At 46.5% G+C, this 20,374-nt stretch overlaps 1 protein-coding gene across 5 annotated transcripts in view; it reads left to right on the top strand.

Moving 5' to 3' along the window:
- The window catches only part of FLI1 (Fli-1 proto-oncogene, ETS transcription factor), a 120,938-nt gene that overhangs the window by 91,021 nt on the left and 9,543 nt on the right, over positions 1-20,374 (top strand). For all 5 annotated transcript variants that reach the window (XM_059930063.1, XM_059930061.1, XM_059930065.1 and 2 more), the window contains one exon: positions 462-527. In XM_059930063.1, the coding sequence (XP_059786046.1) occupies positions 462-527 (66 nt within the window). The remainder of the gene's footprint in view (positions 1-461; positions 528-20,374) is intronic.

Genomic DNA, 20,374 nt, shown 5'->3' with positions numbered 1-20,374 from the left:
ACTATCTGGTCTGTATAAAAAGTTTGCCACCCCCTCTTGTAGTTCAAGGTGAAGAAATCAAGATCCAGACACGTAAAGTCCCTCATTAACGGTCACACGGGAAGTCTGTCGAAGGACCAGGACATGGTTCCCAGCCCTGTGTTCCTGCTGTGACATAGTGTGGACCCCAAGAACTCTAGAACCTTAAACGTGGCTGCTGGGAGGGCTTGTGTGTGTCCCGCCCACGAGCTTTCTGTCCTACCTTCCTCGGACCCTAACTCCAGGAAGCTATTACGGTCCTGCGTGATTGGCCCCCCACATGGGTGACATTAACTGCTTCTTTCTCTCAAGGAGTCAGTCATCTGTCCTTCCATCCTTCTCCCTGTCTCCTGCCCTCCCCACTCACTTCTCATCCCATCTCCTCGTCTTGATCTCGGAAGAGTGTCTTGGTTATAACCTGATGCTTTTGCTTCGCCTTTCAGGTTCACTGTTGGCCTATAACACAACCTCCCACACGGACCCGTCCTCACGACTGAATGTCAAAGAAGGTAAGTCTGTTCTCCCACATGTAGAATTGTCCTCATTGCCAGCCCGGCACAGTCCACGATGGTAAGACTGCGGTGGGGGAACCTCAGGTGTGTGTCCCAACTCTCTTGTCCACTCAGCTTTTCTAGAAGCCTAAGCTGATCCCCCTTATGCTGCTCGTTGCAAAAACTTGACAAGGTTGTGAAATATCTTGTGATAATTCCATAAAGATGCGACTTGAGGTTGTTACTCCATGAACGAAAGCGTGTTGCTCTTGGAAGGAAACAGATGCTGCTCACTTTCAAAGCCAAAAGGCGGGGGCTTTCTTTGTTGAAGGAAATGAAATGAAGATTTCAAGGATTCTTGCAATGTCATATTTTCAGGGGGTTGTTGGTAAGAAATTTAAGCGATACCAATTCATTTTTAAAGTGGTGATTTGGAGATTTGGTCTAGTTGCTTTGCTTTGGTTGAAAGAGAAAGAAAATGGTCTCAGCAAATGGTTTTCGCCAGTGAGGGTTTTAGCAAACATTACAATACATTTCTCAGCATCTTTATTCATGAAACAACGTTGTGGAGATTTCCTGCTCCAGACACTGTTAGATTCCAGGCATTTAAACAAGTGAATAATTCATGGTACCTGGTTTAAGGGAGAAAAAAATGTGAGTGAAAAAATTCTGCCTGAGGCAGAAGAAAAATTCCATGGAGGAGGGGCATTTTGAGTGGGGTCTTGAAGGATGAGTAGGAGTATGAAGGGCACTCTCTTCCTTGGCTCTCTCTCCTTCAGTCCTTTTTCTTTAAGGCACACCTGCTGCATAGAATGAATGAAGGCAGAAGTTTTTAGTATTGGTTGCATGGAGTTAGCACAGCATAATATTTCAGAGAAACATAAAGCTCTTCTAAGGGAAGAATCTTAGAGACATTTGGTTCAAAACTGTCTTGGGTTATGGAGGAAACAGAGACCCAGTGAGCCTGGGTGTCTTGACCAAGTTCACACCTTCGATCACATTAGACTTCCTGTTTCCTGTTAACAATTTATAATCAGATAACGACCAGACAAGTCTGTGGAGGAAAAATTCAACATAATGAATATGTTTGTAAACTTTCCTGGTTTTCTGTGACTTTCTTCACCTCCTACCCCACCCTGGGCCAGTCCCTGCTACTGTTTTCTTTCGAAGTCAGAGTTATTGGCTTTTGCCATAAAAAATCTGAAGTCATAGTGACTCATCATACGGTCCAAGCCACATTTTATTAGGTGACCCATTTACCATCATGTTGCAAACGTCCATAAGAGACAAAATGTATTACAGTGTCAAACATATTAGATTGAGGTCGGAGCACCTCTGGTTTACTTTGGGGAAATCACTTCATGCCCTGAACCTCAGTTTCCTGTCAAATAAAAGGGCCAAACTAAACCAGTAAGAGTCACCCCCGACTGTCGAGCTCTTGGCTGCTGCAGGTGAGGGTCTGCTTTCGTCCAGGGCCCCTCTGCTCTGATCTGGTTCACTTACTGAACTTCGTTTCATCTGCAGATAGGGATCCATGTCTTGGAAGGAAGGAGGGAGAGAAGGAAGAAGGAAAGGAAAGAAGGGAGGAAGGCAGGCAGGAGATCCCTGAAAGCTCCTCCAGTTCTGCAGGCTGAGACCTGCTGACACCACCAGGATTAACCAGGGAGACTCTGGGGGCAGAGCCAATGAGAGAATATCTGATATTGGACTTAAAATACAGATTTTCGTTAAGAAGCAAGTTTGTCTGGGTTGAACTGCTCTGATACACGATTCATTACTCCTCCAGGGGTCCTAGCTTTCAGCCTCTCCTCTACCTGCACTGCTGTTCCTTCCCTCGGTCCTTTTGTGCGTTTGTAATGCCACGCTGGGCTCTTTGGGGCTTTTGCAGGAGCTGCCTCTCTTCTGAAATGAATGAACTGCAGTATCCAGGCAAGTGCGCGCTGCAAGGCCCTCAGTCAGGTGGTGCCGGGCATTTATCTCCCAGCATCAGCCCTGGCCTCCAGAAACGGTTACGTCTGCGCTTTGCAGGTGCAGCTTTTGTCCCCAGTAAAGCTTTCCACTTGAGCTGTCTTGCTGCTCTGTCGCCTTCCCCCTCCTGAGGTGGTCTGAATCTGTCTAAACGGCCCATCATCCACAAAACAAAGTACATTAGCAAGACAAAGCTAGCCACGCTCCTCTCTCCCTGCTTTTCACCCTCCTCCCCACCTCTCTCTTCTGCTTTTCTCTAATAGCTATCTTGGGTCCTTAAAATATTAAATGGAAAAATAAAGAGAAGACGTCATGCAACCTTAGCTCCGTCTTGTTTGAATAAGGCACACACACAACCCCAAACAAACCCAGAGTCCAACAAGAGGACCAGAGCTCTGTGTGTGTGTGTGTGTGTGTGTGTGTGCATAAGTGTACGTGTTTATTTCACAAAGGACAGGTGCTGGCATCAAGCACAAAAGAAAGAAGTTGAAGAGGTAAATGCTTCTGTGAATGCTTCTTCACTGTGCTTATCAAATGAGTATGTCTTTTTACTTTAAAATGGCATAATCATCCTTCCAGCTTGTCGCTTGAAAACAATTGCACTCTCTAAGGGTTATTGGTGCCCAAGAAGTAAGGCTAGATTTTAAAAATTAATTTGTAGCAGTTTTTAAGCTTTTTCTAAAATTAAATATTCTATGGTCACAGATTGGACCCAGCTAGAACAGTTATGCTCTCTCTACCTGATACCAAGGCTAATGCACTTAAGAAAATAAATTAGAATGGAAGCAACTGCTACCCATTTTCAATGCAGCCACCACTGTCATATGTATACTATTCTGCAATGCCTCAGACACTTTCACGTGTTTTGCCTCTGCTTTTAAACCCGGCAACATCCCCGAGAGGTAGATTGAATTAGCCCCATTTTTCAGACAGAGAAAGTGAGGTTCAGGACTATTAAATGACTCCCTGAAGGGCACACAGCTATTCAACAGCAGAACAAGGGTTCAAACCCAGTGTGTAGGATTCAAAATCCCTTACTTCGGATAGTCTCCCTGACAAACACAGCCTTTCCCTTCTAGCTGGCTTTTCATGAAAGCAATACCTTTCCTAAATGTCGTGTGGGCGGAGATGTGAATTTTTTCCATTATTTTTCTCTGTCCCTGCAGTTTTTCTACTATCATCTCCATCCACATCCCTGCATTATCCTCTCTTCCCAAAGATGAATTCATACGTAACCCCTGCTTGGCACTACCCTCTATTCCTAACTGCACAGAGAATGAGCTGGAGAGCTTTTTAAAATTACTGATGCCCTAGGACAAATATTGTATGACTCCACTCATAGGAGGGTCCGTAAGTGGGCAGATTCATAGAGACCAGAAAAGTAGAATGATGGTTGCCAGGGGCTGGAAGGAGGGAAGAACGGGGAGTTATTGTTTAATGGGCCCAGCGTTTCAGTTTGGAAAGATGAAAGAGTTCTGATGGCGATGGTTGTCCAACGTGAATTACTTAATGCCACTGAAATGTACACTGGAAGATGGTCAAAATGGTAAATTCTATGTGATGTATGTTTTACCACAATAAAAACTGCAAAAGCACATGAAAAGATCTCAACATCGCTAATTACTAGAGAAATGCAAATCAAAACTACAATGAGGTATCACCTCACAGCAGTCTGAATGGCCATCATCAAAAAGCCTACAAATCATAAATGCTGGAGAGGGTGTGGAGAAAAGGGGAACCCTCCTATACGGTTGGTGGGAATGCAAATTGATGCAGCCACTATGGAAAACAGGATGGAGATTCCTTAAAAAACTAAAAATAGAGTTACCATATGATCCAGCAATCCACTCCCCAGCATATATCCAGTAAAGACAAAAACGCTAATTTGAAAAGATACATGCACCCCAATGTTCACTAGCTATAGTAGCCAAGACAGGGAAGCACCCCAAGGGCCCATCAACAGATGAATGGATGAAGAAGATGTGGTACATACATACAATGGAATATTACTCAGCCATAAAAAAGAATGAAATAATGTCATTTGCAGCAACATGGATGGACCTAGAGATTATCAAGCTAAGTGAGGTAAATCAGTCAAAGAAAGACAAATATTATATGATACCACTTATATGTAGTATCTAAAAAATAATACAAATGAATCTATTTATAAAACAGAAACAGATTCAGACATAGAAAACAAACTTATGGTGACCAAAGGGGAAAGGGATGGGGGAAGGGATAAATTAGGAGTATGGGATTAACAGATACACACCACTATGTATAAAATAGCAACAAGGATTTACTGTATAATACAGGGAAATATATATATATATATATATATATATATATATATATATATATATCTGAAAAAAATACAACAAAAGTAAAAATAAAAAATGTTTTAAAACACTGATGCCAAGGTCCCAAACACAACCAACTGATTCAGAATCTCTAGTAGTGACAGCTGGGCATTGGGAACTTTTTCAAGCTCTCCCCATTACTCTTAAACGTGCAGCCAAGATTGAGCAGTGCTGTGCTACACGGCACACAGGAACCAGAAAGAGGAAAGGGAGACCCATCTCAGGGCCACCCAGGTTTTCTTGGAGACACACTGGGCGGTTGATCTTGATCTTTCCTGGCCCCAAATTGACCTAGAAAAGGAAGAGCAGGACCTCATGTTATACTAATGGAAGAGCAGGTTGAACTGACCACTGGATTATTCGTTCTTTTTCATCCTTGTCTTTGATGAGGTTATAATTTTTATTGATATTGATTCTGACAGCTTTACATGAGTCCATCACTTCAGCTCTCAGAAATCCCATTCTTATATGTTCTCATCGTGTGTATCTAAATAGTAATTGGGATTGGTGTTGGTTACCTGATCTTATCCGGAGAGCACTGGGGTTCTAGAAGTTAAATGGCTGGTCCGAGTATTGGCTTGGCCAAAAAGTTCGTTCGGCTAATGAATCCATTGTTCAATAAAGTTCTTGGTGAAAATGAAAGATGTGTCTTATTTTTACTTAAAACTGAACAAACTTTTTGGCCAGCCCAATACGTAGCAGTCCCGGGGCCAGGACTGAGGATTCCCTAGACCTCGAGCTCCGACCTCCACTCCCAGGGACGAGAGGGTCCGCCCGGGACGCAGGTCAGAGCTCCACCGTGTTTCCGGGCGGCCTTGCCCTGGGCCCCCCCGGTGCATCCCCTGGACGGGCGGCCGCGCTCTGCTTCAGAGCTGCTTTGCACCCTAAACCCTCATTTCCTTAGCTCCTCGTGCTGGATCTGTTTAAATACCTCTGACTCTCCAAAAGTCAGAGGATACTGAGCTCCTTGTTTATTAACTCCTGGAACTCATAAACCGGCCCGTGCAGGCTGAGCCTCTAGCCCCCGCCCGGGAAGCCTTTCAGGACCCGCTGTGAAATGCAGACCGCTCCTCCACGCAGGCCGCCGGCGGCCGGGGGTGCCGCCCTGGCCTGCAGTCACCTGGGCTAATGGATAAAAAGTCTGTCTTCTTGCACGCTAAGTGCAGGAGAGAGAGGGGGAGAAACCACCTTTCCATGTCCTTCCGAGTGAAATGCCTAACCGGTGCTGAAGATTATGCTAATGAGAGCCCTGCTTCTCTCAAGGAGATTTCCAGATGGCGGGACCTGTGCACATAGCCAGGACCACGGTTCTGCAGCCCCTCACTGTCTGCCAAGCATTTGCACATCTATTACGTCGTTTGCGCCCCTCACCATCCCCGTGAGCTGGCAGGGCTGGTATTATTATTATCCCCATTCTGTAGATAATGGAAACAAGGCACAGGGATTACAGGGTTCATTTGAAGTCACCCAGGTCTTAGGACAGAGCAGGACTCCAACGTAGGTCTCTGCTGTTCACTCCTCCCTCCAGGCTGCTTCTCACCTCATCATCTCCACATATTTCATTCAAGCATCTGACATCTTTTTTTAAAATTTATCGTACTGAAGTATAATTGATTTACAATGTTGTGTTCATTTCTGCTCCACAGCAAAGTGACTCCGTTATACATACATATATTCTTTTTCATCTTCTTTTCCATTATGGTTCATCACAGGATATTGAATTTAGTTCCCTGGGCTATACAGTAGGACCTTGTGGTTTATCCATTCTCTATATAATAGTTTGCATCAAGCATCTAACAAACATCCTAAACCTTCTTTAATTAATGCTCTCCATTTCCCCAAGGCAGGTATTTATCTCATATCTCAGCCTTAGAGCATATTGGTTCAAAACCCAGGCTCTGGACTCAAACAGGCTGTGTGACTTTGGTCAAGTCACTTACTTTTTTCTGCCTCAGTTTCCTCATGTATAGAATGAGGATAATCTTAGTGCCCCTTCAGGAGTGATATTATACTTATAAATCACTTACCAGGGTATCTGATGCACCGGTAAGTACACAATATGTTTGCTCCATGGATTACAGTAGGAATTAGGATTTTATCACAAAATCACTAGAATGTTCTTGAGGGTTTACCACATGCTGACACTACGCCCAGGGTTATGAAAGACACCATATCAGATGGCGTGGTACCACCGTAGATGAGATGGCCAAGTTGTTTAAAATCTTATTCGGGAGATTCACATATGGAACGATTAAGGGATAATATGAAACTGCATATAATCAAATAGAAAAATGCATGTGACCTACAAGAAGTTCCCTAAGAGAAATGAAGAGATGAAAAATCATTAAATGTTAAAGTGGACCATCCACTCCGAACCTTTCATGGAACAGAGGCGATAGGAGGCCAGGGAAGGTGTGGGTCCCCCCAAGACCACACAGGAAGGGAAGAGCTTCTCTCAGGACCTTAGTTAGGACTCGTGCCCTCCTCCAGCCTGTTCACGCATGTCTTCATTTATTAAGAACCTACCATGTATGGGACGCTAGGCTGAGCCTCGGAAACGTGGTACCCAGCGCTCTACCCTCAAGAGGATGTAGTCAGAGATACAGGTGGGCCTGTGAGTCAGTGCTGTGTATTGGCTATGGCTGCTACAGCACCACCTCTCGCCACTTTCCCCTGCATTTTCATCACCTATTGGGTGTCCTTGACGATTTAATGATAGAGGTCATAGTGAAAGATGGGAGGCCTCTGGAAGGACCCAGCACAGTGGTGCTGGAAATGGGTATCGAATGAAGGGAAGGTGGGCATCAAAGACCCAGCATGTCTGGGTCTATCCTGTGCGGGGGCTGCGTGTGCTCGGGCTGGGTTTGGGGGACGGGACCAGGTGGACTCCCGTGGGTATACCTGAGTGTGCCCCTGGGAGGACCGGGGCCCGGGTGTGTGACGCGAGCGTGATGGGGGAGCCTTGGGCGGGACTCTTAGTGGTTTACACGAAACCGAAAGACGGGTATAGTGTCGCGGTGTGACAGGAAGCTCAGCAAAGGAGCCAGGGATTTGCTTCAAAATAGTCAGGGCAGGGAGGGGGCATGGGTGGGGGGACAGCTGAAGTCATGTTGACCATGAGTTCATGCTTGTTAAAGCCGAAGGGCCCTTCGGGGTGCAGTAGACTTTTCTCTCTGCTTTCCTACACCTTCAAAATTTTCCATGATTGAAAAGATGCCCCGAGAAGTTTTGCTTTGATGGAGAAAATGTAGATGCGTGCAGAATATGGATTCCTGTGCCCTGTGCGTGTGGCAGTGAACGAGGGTGGCAGGTTGGGGGCCCAGCACGGGGGGTGGGCTCGAGGCAGCAGCCTGAGTCAGAGTCTCAAGGGGTGATCGTGTGTTTGGCAGGGCCTCGGGCCGTGTGCGTATTGCCCTGTGCGGGATGGCCAGTGCGGGTTGGTCTGGAACACGTGTGCCTGAGGAAAAGGCCTGTAATGCTGTGAGGTAATCGCCTGTTATTTTTAGGGAGTAAATAACATCTCTCATGGAGCAGGTTCTGTCTGTGTCCGCTAATGTGCACTTAAAATTTGAGGGTATTCAGGCCTCCCAGGAGGGCCTGTTAAGAACTTTGTCATTATATGTTTTTCCTTTATGATGAACTACCCCTAATCCATTTTTAGCAAAAGCAGGGATGATTGCTGTGTGTGTGTGTGTGTGTGTGTGCGCGAGTGTGCTGTTTCTGTATCCAAAGGCAAGATTTATGATTATAGAACAGACAGTAGCTTGCTCTCTCCGTTTTATTATTTTTTTAATTGTTTTCCTTTGAAATTCCAGACTTAATGTTTTGTCTGCTTTCAATCTGACCCTCTTTGGAGAGCTACATGGTGTGTGTGTGTGTGTGTGTGTGTGTGTGTGTGTGTGTGTGTGTGTGTTTTCACCAGAGAGAGATTGAGAGAGCGAGAAAGAGAGAGAGAAAGAGAGAGAGAGGGCTGGAAACAAAGAATCTTTGTCTGTAAGCTGTAGCAGGCAGGAAACCCCAATCCCGAGGGAGCGGAGCCAGCCAGCCCTGTCCTGGAGTCAGACTCCAGCTCTCTGAATTCAATTTGACAGCTTGTCTGGGACACTTTCTAAGTAACCATTATCCTTCCTTTCTCTGAGTAAAAGAACTGTTATTTTGTTCCGCGGGTGTGCTGTGTGCGCTGTTACCGCACGTGTGGGTTCCACAGCGACTAGGACACACTCTCTCTAAATTATTGGAAACACTTAGCCTGTTTCCTAAGACAAGTGTAAATTTGTTCCAGGATGACGATGCGAACGGCTTTCCATGTTGCTCGTTAGAGGCAGGTAGAGGGATTTCGCTGGGGCATTTTGTTTAGTCCCAGTTACGGCACGAATCCCCTTATTTGGAGAAGCTCTTCCATCTCAGGAATAATTCAAATTGTGTACATTTTATTCCTTCGAAGATTTTTTTTTTTGAAATATGTATAAAGATATCTTCCGATGATTGTTCCCTTCAGTTTCTGTGTTTGATCGATTAATTGATAATTTTTAAAGAAATCTACCACCATAGGTCTCTCTCATCTCGGGGAGGGAATTCCAAGGTAGGTGGGTGTCAGCCGTGAGCCTCCAGGGTTAGGGACAGGCAGGCACAACTGGGTGACCCCCTGGAGTAAAGCAGGCACTGCTCTCCTGTCTCCAGCCACTCACATCAGTTGACTGCCGCAACCTCATGAGGGATTGTGAGGCAAAACCCGCCCTTTCCGGAGTGTGCATGTTTGCAGGCCGTCCAGGTCCCGCCAAGCAGGATGGACAGAGACACCGTCCAGCGCGGCCTGGGTCACTTCGGGGTCTGGGCGGGGTGACAGCTTGGCCAGCGGCACAGTTTTTACCCATTTAGGTTCCGACCAAAAAAATGTGTCCTTCAAATGTGAGTGGATTCCTGTCTAGACCATTTCAAACAGAACTTTGAATGTTTCCCGTTCTCCCATTGCCTGACATACCTTCCTCGGCTGTCTCACTCCCACCCCAATCCACACCCTATGAGCCACACTCGCTCTTGGTGGCCCAGGTCAGACGATGTCTCCTCAACCACCCCTGCCCCACGGCGCTTTGCTTGTACCCACTGTCTTCCCAGTGAAGCATCCGACAGAGTCTATCCAACAGCCTTTGGTCTTGCAAGACTTGATGCATCTTGGAGGCAGGGACAGTGCCTTAGAAAAGGCTATGGATGGATGGATGGATGGACGGTTGGATGGATGATGGATGGATGGATGGATGGTTGGATGGATGATGGATATGGATGGATGGATGGATGGATGGATGGATGGATGATGGATGGATGGATGGATGGATGATGGATATGGATGGATGGATGGATGGATGGATGGATGGATGATGGATGGATGGATGGATGGATGATGGATATGGATGGATGGATGGATGGTTGGATGGATGGATGATGGATGGATGGATGGATGGATGATGGATGGATGGATGGATGGATGGATGATGGATGGATGGAAATTATAGACAAATTGCCTTAAACTACTCCCCAAGGACTTACTGTAAAACTCACCCTTCATGATGTTTCTAAATCCAAGAGTGATGTTTTGGCCTCGTCCACTGCAAAGATGGGCTCAGGACTTGCCTTTCCCGTTCTGCCACAATTTCCCCTTCATTTGACCCCATCGTGATTCCTCCCAGGCTGTGATTGGTCCCACCCAGAAGTAGAGGGAAGAGCTTGCCGAGAGCAGATTTCAGTAACAAGGTGATGGTTCCACATCACCCCCTTTTGCCCCATTTTTTATCAGCTTAGGCTCCCCTTGGAGGCCCTTCAGATTTGAGTCCTCTTGCTATGGGTGCCACTGAGAAAGAGGCCAAGGACAGGACCAAGACAAGGGAAAGTCATATTGCAGGAAAGGTTAACTCCTGCTCATTCAACCCTCCTTTCCTTACCTTTCTTATCAACGCCCCCCCCCCCATAACGATAACAACTGCCATTGATTGAGGGCTTATTCTGTGCCCAAAACTTTTCTATTCACTTCATTTTTACGCTTCATAACCACCTTATGTAGTTGGTATGATTATTATTCCCATCTTGCATATAAGAAAACTGGGGCACAGATACGTTAAGCTCAAATGGCAAAGCTAGTAGGAGTCAGAAAGCAGCACAGAGCCTGTTACTGCAGCCCACTCCCCACCCAGGCAGTGCCAGGCCCACAACCGCATCTCCCTCTTCCATCCAGCACACCATGGAACGGCCCATTTCTTCCAGGAAGCTGATGTCATCTAGTTGTTAAGATGATATGGTGAGATTCACTGATTTCCGCTGTGGTCCTCAAATTAGGACCCTCACTCAGGGTACTCAGTTCTTGCATTTCAAGAAGCATATTAGGTGGCTTCACGGATGTCCTTTTCATTATTGTGCTTTATAATTTACACAACATTATACATTTTGTGTGTTTAATATTACATTTTTAAAAATCAAAGAAAAAAAGAAGAGATTTAGAAAAGGAAATGCTATCCTAAGTAACACTCTGTTGATCAATAAGGATTGCAGTAAACTTAAAAAAACAAAGACGGTGGATATTAGCTCGATAAATCTAGTTGTGAAATTCCCTCAAATTACAAGAGGTGAGCAAAGCCTTGCCTCAATAAGCTTCGTTGACCCGTGGCTCTCCAGGAAAAGGAAGGATATCAGCATCACCTGGACCATTTTCAAGACACAAGCCAGGCTGCTCCAGCACCCCAGCCTACACCCCCTTCTCAATCCATAGGTGCCCTTGGGAGGCGAAGTTGGAGCTTAGTGTTTTGAGAGTAGGCATCTCCCATTGCTCCTGAAATTCTCTCCCCACACATCACCCCACCACGGAGAGCCAGGTTTTACTTGAATACTTAACAGAGACAAAATGTGCCTTCGTTGCTCTGCATCAGCATCCCTTCTGCCATTGCAACATTGGTCTCTCCTCTTCCCTGTGCCAGCAGGCATCTTGGCCCCTGGTATTGTTCCTGGCTGCTTAGAAGTGCCCACTTTGGCCTTCCCGCCCCCTTGGGCATCTTTCGTCATGTTTATCAAAACTGCTCTGACATGCTCCCTTGAAGAATCTGATAGGCGCCACCTTGCTCTGCAACATCAGTGAAGGTGACAGTGAAAACATGAACCCTCCTGCACCTTAATAAAGAAAAATGCTTTACGCAAACCTCAGAGGGGGAGGGGAAGAGGCGCAAGGCTGTGGGAAAGGTATTTGGGGCCAACTGGACCTCCAGAGCACCCTTGCAACTGGACTCGGCCAGACAGCTGCTTCACCCACCAATGCCAGGGAGGGGTGTCCTGACGGTGGGCACTCGGTGCATGGGGTGGAGTCCCACCACAGCTCCACCAACCTGTCAGTGGCGTTTCACACTTACTGAGTGGGCCGTTTGGGTTTTGCATTTCCAATTCATCTCCAGACTCTTGACTATTATCATTTTAGCCCTCCCGTCCCTACCAGGTTTCACTTTGACTCAGACATTTCATCCCATTCCAGATTATAGAGCTCCGACTCAAAATGAAATTGGCCTTGGTTGATGTAACTCCATTTCCATGACCGCAGGGTCTTGGTTTGTAATAGAAACTGGAAGTGATCGCTGTTAGCTGTGTTGAGGAGTGGGGTCCCAGAGTACTTTGGGAAGAAAAGGCGAGGTCCACGAGTGCCCCAGGTAATCCACTGGTGGCCGCCTCCACACAGAATATTCCAAATGCATTTGTTTTGCAGAATACACTGATTTTTAGAAATTCTTCAGAGAGGTTGTTTGAGGGTCAGTAGTTGCTGAAAAGTATTTAAAAGAAGTTTGTTTAGTCCCATGCTCATAAACCAAATTTTTCTCCATCTCTCTCCCCCTCTCTCTCCCTCCTCTCTCCCTCCCCCCCTTCCCCACCCCGGAGAAAGAGAGAAGCTTTTCTCCTGCCAGACAAAGGTATAGGGACTTGGGGAATCTTCTAGGGAAAAGCCAAGGCATAGATAGCATCATTTGTTATCTTAAGATAAAAACCTTTCCCAAGTTCTTTTTATAGATGTAACATCATACTTTCTTCAGAGAAGCCCATATCTAAGATAATAAATAATTATTTCTCATGAAATATCCTTTCAAGAGAAGATAAAGTCTTTGAGGAAGAAATACTATGGTTAGAAACACTAACCCACGTGGGCTTCTCCCCTCCAGCCTCAGGGATCTGTAAGCAATCACATGTGAGGATCAATAAAAAGTTTAACACACCTCTGATGAAGTTCAAATTCGTGTGTTAGGCACATTCTAAAGGGAAAGTGGTAAATTACGTGAGATTATTACTTTATCAAAATCCAGGACATCCTTCAAAGCCCAATTCAAGTCCCACTCTCATCAGGATATTTTTTCCTTACCCACAAAGACTACAATCTCTTATCGGGACCCTATCTCAGCCACTAGCCGTCAATGGACCTAATTACAGATTATCTTGTCATCTTTAACGGTGAGTTTTGTCCTGTATCCCTTTTTTCCAGCCCTGTAGATATTCAGTAAATAACATTGACAGTCGATGGATTCACTGGGGAAGGAAAATCTAGTTTGTCAATTTAATTAAATATTTACTCAATCCTTCTGCTTCCCTAAACAAAGAACCAGAAGAAATTAGCCTTGGTTGACACAAGAGAGATTAACTTCTTTCCAAGGAATAAAACTCTGGAAAAGAATAGCAGCTATAATCTTAGAAGACATTTGGAGTGTGTAAAGCATTTTCACATGCATGATCTCATTTATTCTCAAGAGAACCCTGGGAGGATTAAATAGGCTATTTGCTTTTCCAAATTCTTAAATTTTAGGAGAATCGATGTTTCCCCTGTTACAGATAGGTTGACAGAGTCAGAGAGATTGTCACTTGCCTAAGTTCACACAGCTCATAACTGGCAGAGATGGGAGGGGAACCAAGGAGTTCTGAACCTCAATCTAGAGTTTTTTCCATGGCAGTGAACTGTTTCCCTGTTTGGAATGGATTAAAGAGAAATCATGGAATTCCTTCCCATGAAAATCTTTAAAAGCCCTTAATAACACCACAAATGACCTTAGACTTGATAAGATTTAGGTACCCCTCTTCCAAAGAAATGAAAACCGTTCTTGGTATAACTTTGAAAACACTTCAAGCTTCAAAAGTCTTTGGCCTGCCCAATATCCTAGAGGAGTTGAGAGAAAGGCAGTTTTTCTGCTATGAGTCATACTTTCAATTTCTATTAAAATTCTTATATGGCCACATATGCTTTCTCTCAGGCTTTGGGCCTCCAGGCCTGTGCTAATTTGCATGTCTGGTTTAGATAATGTCTGAAGTCCCCTCCAGCCTGAAAAGAAACCTCGGATTCTATTATATAAGTGAGACCACATTCCACCTGCCCAGAGTTGATGGTTGTCTTTAACTCCTGTGCTTTTTGATGTGTGGGGGCAGGACACAGAGGTGGGAGTGTTCCAGGGCTCAACTGCCAGGCCACAAAGACGGAGTGTTCCTTCAGGGAGAACTCACCTGTCCTCTTCTCAACCACACTGACCCCTCAGAAACACCCTTTCCTGCAAAACACTTCAGAGGCAGGTCAAAAACAAATCAGAGGAAGTGCTGGGATTTTAAGTTTCTTCATTTGAATGGCCTTCCTAAGTCAGTGTGATTCTAAGACAACAGATTTGGCAATTACCCTGATTCTACATATGCAAAACTTGGTGAACTCTTTAATAAACTAAGCTCATCTCGCCTTTTACTATCTCTCACCCAGACATCAAAACGATACTGTCAAGTTTTTTAGCTTATTTTTCGTCTTCCAACATAAAGTAATTCTCAACAAGGTAAAGAACTGATAACAAGGGATTACCTTTCCAGAAGGGCTTTGAAATCAGTGTTGGACGACCCAGTCACTTTTCATAAGAAAATTATGGAGAGCTTTATTTTCATAACATTAGATAGGTCAAGTCTTTGTTCAAATTGTGTTGTCAGCGAGGCCCTCCCTGTCCCTCCCTGTACCTGCTCCCCTTCACCTGTTTTCTTTTTCTCCATACCACTCACCACCTTCTTATATACGATGTCACTTACTATTTGTTTTGAATGTCAGCTCCCAGAGCAAGGATATATGTCTGGCCACCATTGTATTCTCAGCACATAGAACAGGGTCTAGCACAATTGTAGACATTCAATAAAATGTTGTTGAATGAATGAATGTGAGTGGGATGTGAGGTATTAGCTAAGCCCAATAGCTGGTGCTGGGAAGAGGAAGAACCTGGGGGCAAGGGAAGGAAACAAGGTGACAAGATACAGTCCGTCTCTTCCCAAAGATGCTCACCAAGCAAGGGGCATAAGTGCACAAAGAATTACACCAGGAGGCTTAACAAGATGAGGGCAATAAACACGAGACCTTCACCGGTGAGCCTTTGCAGAACTCTGGAAGAAAAAGATGCAAAAGCTGAATCATGCAACAAATGCAAGACTATCCCGTATCACCAGAGAGTGAGGGCAACCCAGCTGAGGAACGCGGACAGGAGAGGGTCAGATCCGGGCTCTCAGCAGAGCCCAGGGGGCTGAACACAGACTGCTTCTCATTCATCCTCAAGCCCTCTTACCTAAGTCAGCTGTTAGGTTTTCTTTTTCTGACCCAGAATCCTCTTAAACCTGAGGCAGATTTGACCCAGGAAGGCTGCAATTTAGTTGCGTCTGCATGACCCAACATGGAGGGGAGTTTGGGCAAACACCCAATTAACTGAGTCAGTATAAAGTGCTTTTCCACACAAGGCTGGCCCCCAAATCCCACTCTGAGGCCTTATCAAAATAAAGAGGTCGTTTAGACTTGTGTGTCATTTAGACACAGAGCCCACGGGAGGGACGAAGTCAAGGGAGGGTCCCGGCTTGGTGGGGAACCTCTTGAGACCGTGATGAGTCTGTGCCCACAGGGGTGCCACTGGCCTCTCCAAATTCTCATCTTTGAAAGCCATCCATTCTTCAAGCATTTCCCTCACGTGTCCTTTCTTCCCTTTGCACGTGGAATATCTTAAACAGTAGTTTTATTCTCCTCCACGCAGCGGGGCCGGCTCTGAGGCTGAGGGGCTGTTTGGATTCCAGGACAAGATCCTTGAGCAAAGGAAATCTGATCCAGGATGTTTTTTTTCTGTGCATTCCAAGTTTAAGGAAAGCCTTCCCTAGATATTGCCCTCCTCCTGAGATCTCCGTGGAAGCCAAGATCCTCTGGTGTTCTTTAGAACATAAGATGTCCCTGAGGTAAAGGCCGAGCTGCGCTTATAGACAGGGTTGAAAGGAGGTGAGGACCCAGCTTGGAGCACCAGGGCTGGCTGGGCAGGGAGCTGGGGGAGCTGACAGTCAGGGGAGCAGGAAGCATGCCGGGTAAACCCTCAGCCTGGTAATATACCAGCAGGCTGCCAGAGCCACCAGCCCTCGCCAGCTTCCTGGCCGGCGATTCTGAACCGGGATACAGGATAATCCACTTCTTCTTCTAAAAGAGAGCCAGAGTTTATTCGGATTTGGGAATCACTGATCTCAGAGCACAGGAATTATTCTTCCTCCTTTACGCTTCTCTTCATTTTCAGGGCCTCCCCTAATGACTTTTTAACCTCAGTTCACCAAGGTCAGCATCTTAGAGGTGCAAGCAAGATGGTATAGACTACGTGTATACTGTGTATATTTTTAAGTTGCCATTTATCGAATGCTTATTTAATCCCCTTAACAATCCTATAAAGCATTTGTTATTAATCCTTTTTTTTTTTATTGTGGTAAAAGTCACATAATATAAAACATATTATTTTCACCATACTTAACTGTACAGTTCAGTGGCACTAAGTACATTCACATGGCTATGCAACTCTCACCATCATCCGTCTCCCGAATTCTTCACCTTCCCAGACTGAAACGCTGTCCCCATCAAACACTGCCTCCCCATTCCCCCTCCCCCTGGGACCCTGGCATCCACCAGTGTGCTTTCTGACTCTATGAATTTGACTATCCCAGGTACCTCGTAGAGGTGGAATCAAACAGTATTTGTCTGCACCTAATGTATATTGGAATGCGTTTTTAAGGTTAACTTAGAGAAGCAGAACCTGGGGTTCAAAAAGAGGAAGCTTTCGACAGAGACTGTTTGGAAGAGTAAATGGCTGAGCTGGGGTCTGAACCCAGGGTGGACTGATTCTAAACGCCACATCGTAACCACTGACCTGCCAGAGAGGAAGGATGTCTGCACCAGGGCGTCCACGCCCTCCACGCCCTTCCACAGCCCGGGTGCCAGTCGCCTTTGCACAGCTTTGGAAGTGGGAGGCCAGGCCAGCTGGTCAGACATCTGGTAGTGGTCGCCGGCAGGGGTCGTAGGGAGACAGTGGCAGACGAGGGGCCGGTCCTGAGCTGAGAAGGTTCGGGAAGCAGGGCAGGCTGTCCCGGGTGGGCATCGCCGGAGGGAAGGCCCAGAGGGAAGCAGAATGGGGTTGGTGGCCAGTAGGGCCCTCCTCGAAGGCTGGGCCTTTTCTAACCCAGGGCCTCAGAGGGAGGAGGGGTTTGGAGGACCATCTCGCTCGTCCTCTGCCAACAGCTAGGATGTTGCCCCCATGTACAGTCTTCCCTGTATGGGGGGAAGTCTGGGCGGTGGGTCTTCCTCCTGGCAGACTTGGCTCTTTTTTGGGAAGTTTGGGGCTTTGGGTTCGGGGTCCCCTTTGTTAGAGCTTTTCTCCTTTGGCACCCTCGCTCTTCCAAGAAAAGAGGTCTGGATCGGACTGAGAGAAGTTTCTGCCCTGAGCAGGAGTGGCCTTGCCCGTTCTTCTGCTGAAAGGTCTGCATTCAGAAGCCAGGCTTTCCAAAGATAAACAGGACTAGGTACTGCCAACCAGAAATTTGAAGAGAAGTCTCAGAGAAAATTCATCTTTTTCTATCCAGTAATCGAGAGCACGGTCTCATGTCATACGGGATGAAGAGAGAGGCTTTTGTGCTGGTGTCTCTGCATCTTTGGCCTCCAGGTGAGGGCATGACAAAGTGTGGAGCTGCGCGTTGCCTGGGACATTGGGCTTTCAGACAGTGAACCGTCGGCATCAGAACAGAAAGAAATGTCTTTCCTGAGATGTTTGGCCAGGTTTCCAGGACCCGTTTAACAGCTCCACACAGAAGCTGAGTTAACACTGGGATGTCTGTGAGAAAGTCACGTCCAGAGAAAGTTTTCCCCTTCCAACAAGGACTTTTCAGAAAAAAATCTCCATGCTCATATTTCTCCACCCCGGGAGGCTCTCCTGGAATCTAAGAGGCCATTTAGGGTCAAAGTCAGCCGCACCGGGCGTCCCATGGTGGAGATACTGTTCAGACCATTATATACTTGAAGCTGAATTATCCACAATGCCTGGCAGTGCCCAGATTCCCCAGAATAAGGCTCTGGTCTCTCTTTGCTTTGGCAAAAGTTGATCTCAGGACCGCCTGAAACCATAAGCTCCACGCAAAGCCCTTCTGGGAGGACTCCTCTGAAAAAGCATCACAATAAGATTCGTCATCAAGCCAGGGGTACCAGCCTTCACTGAAGTAAAAAGTGAGTGTCAGAATTGGGGTAATTTTCTGCTGCTCAAGCGTCTGCCACCACCCAGAAGTTCTGAGACCAGCTGCTCTGTGGGTCCCTAAAGGTCACATTTTTGCCCTCTGTGCCCTTGGCCACTCCCTTAAGTGTGTGTTTTGAGAAGTCAGTTCTCAGAAAGCAGACGGTATGCACCACTTTCAGGGTGGGGGGCCCAGGGCATGCTCAGGCTACCTTGTGGGCCAGGCACGTCCCACAGGAGAGCAGCCCACGTGCTGACCGGCAGCCGAGGGTCGGGGAGCTCTGGCACAGCCAGGAGTCAGGCCCGGGGAGGAAGAGTGTTTGTGCAGGAATATGAGTCGTTGGGTAGCTCCGGGTCCAGGATTTTCCATGTTGGTTGTAGACATATTTCTGTCTGTGTGTCTGGGACTAGAGCTGACCACACTGCTGAGTTCTCACTTGTATGACTTTTAGGAGGAAAACAAGCCCTCATTTCAACAATGATGCTGTTAAAATATATCTGAAACAAAAAGCAGGCCACTTGAGTGAATGGCATCTAGTGCTGGGCTTCCTGTGGGGACAGGTCTCAGCCCACGCCTTGTCATACGTGGACCGTTGTCCATTCTGCTCGGAGGGCAGCCGGGGTTAACAGTCTATACTCATCCATCACCCGTCACCCAGACTGGAATCCCCTGAAGACTTCATTTAGTGGGGCGCAGCTGGGGTAGAGGCTTTGAATTCTCTCCAGCTAGGAAAAAAGAGTGAACAACAAGAGGAAGTGTGTATATTTAGCAAGAAGGAGAAAATATCGGCCCAGTTATTCATTCATTCATTCAACAAATATTTATGGGGTGCTTATTCTGGGCTGGACACTGTTCTAGGTGCTTGGTTCTATCAGAGAACAAAAGAGGGGTCCCTACCCTTATGGACCTGACATTCAGGTGGGAGATGCGGACAATAAACGTCATGGATTAATTATTGATTAAATGAGGTGATAAGTGGAAAAATAAGAAGCAGAGCAGGGTAAGGGGGATGGAAGCAGGGGAGGGGGGTTAATGTGTATTTGGTAGGGCTGGCAAACGTGTTTCTGGGTCTGAACGTTTTAAGGTATTTAATGATGCAAACACAGTAATAACGTTACTTGCTAATATTTACCGAGTTTGATGCTGTGCTGGGCGCTGGGCCAGCTGTTTGCTTGGATATCTAATTTAATCTGCAAGGCTGCCCCGGTACTTCCAATCTCTAAGGCAGAATGCCAGACCTTAGCTCTTGACCTTGGCCTTCTCCATCTTCAGCTTTGTCCCTGTAGTAGGACATACTCCAAAAACACTGGCTTTCATGTCAATCTTCCATTTAGGAGATGACCCCACAAACCCCAGGGCCCACAGAGAGCATTTGTTAAACTCCCCAGTAAATGGACCCAGGTGTCCTTTGTAGACTCAGGTGCCAGTGGCAGGATTTTCCATGCAAGTGGGTAGGAATGAAAGAGCACATGGGAGGGAGCCTTGTGGTCTTTGCTGCTCTGATTCTACACTCTGCTCCGGGACCCTTGGCTAAAGACGCCCGCTCACGGCACGGCCCGCTGCTGTTTATTGTTCTGTTAACTCCACAGGAGGACACAGTTCAGGCTGATTGCTGGTGGCCTCTCTGTTTCTGTCCCTTGCTTTTTTCACCTACTAGGGGACTTTAAGATTGGTTGGGACCTCGAAAGTCCTCCCGGTCAGGCTTCCCCCCCCAACCCCCAAGGCATCACGGGAAAGATGGGGCTGCCAGACACTTCTCTGATAAAGCATCAACTTCCAACATGATTGGGCACTCAGAGAAAAATCCAGCCACCACCCGCCCTCTGTTGGTTAGAGGGAATTCTTCCAAGCATTCTCCAACTTTTGCCTGTCTGCAGTGCCCCCAGAGCTAGAATAAAAGAATAGGAGGAAAAGTTGGCAAGAAGTCAAGGATAACTATAGCCAAAGCCATAATTTGGACTAAGAAAACAGGTTCTTCTGAACGAATATAACATAGCT

The sequence above is a fragment of the Balaenoptera ricei genome, chromosome 8 (genome assembly GCF_028023285.1).
Source record: "Balaenoptera ricei isolate mBalRic1 chromosome 8, mBalRic1.hap2, whole genome shotgun sequence".
NCBI classification, from domain to species: Eukaryota; Metazoa; Chordata; class Mammalia; order Artiodactyla; family Balaenopteridae; genus Balaenoptera; species Balaenoptera ricei.
The sequence above is the reverse complement of the archived record's forward strand: the minus strand, read 5'-3'. Positions and strand labels throughout refer to the sequence as shown.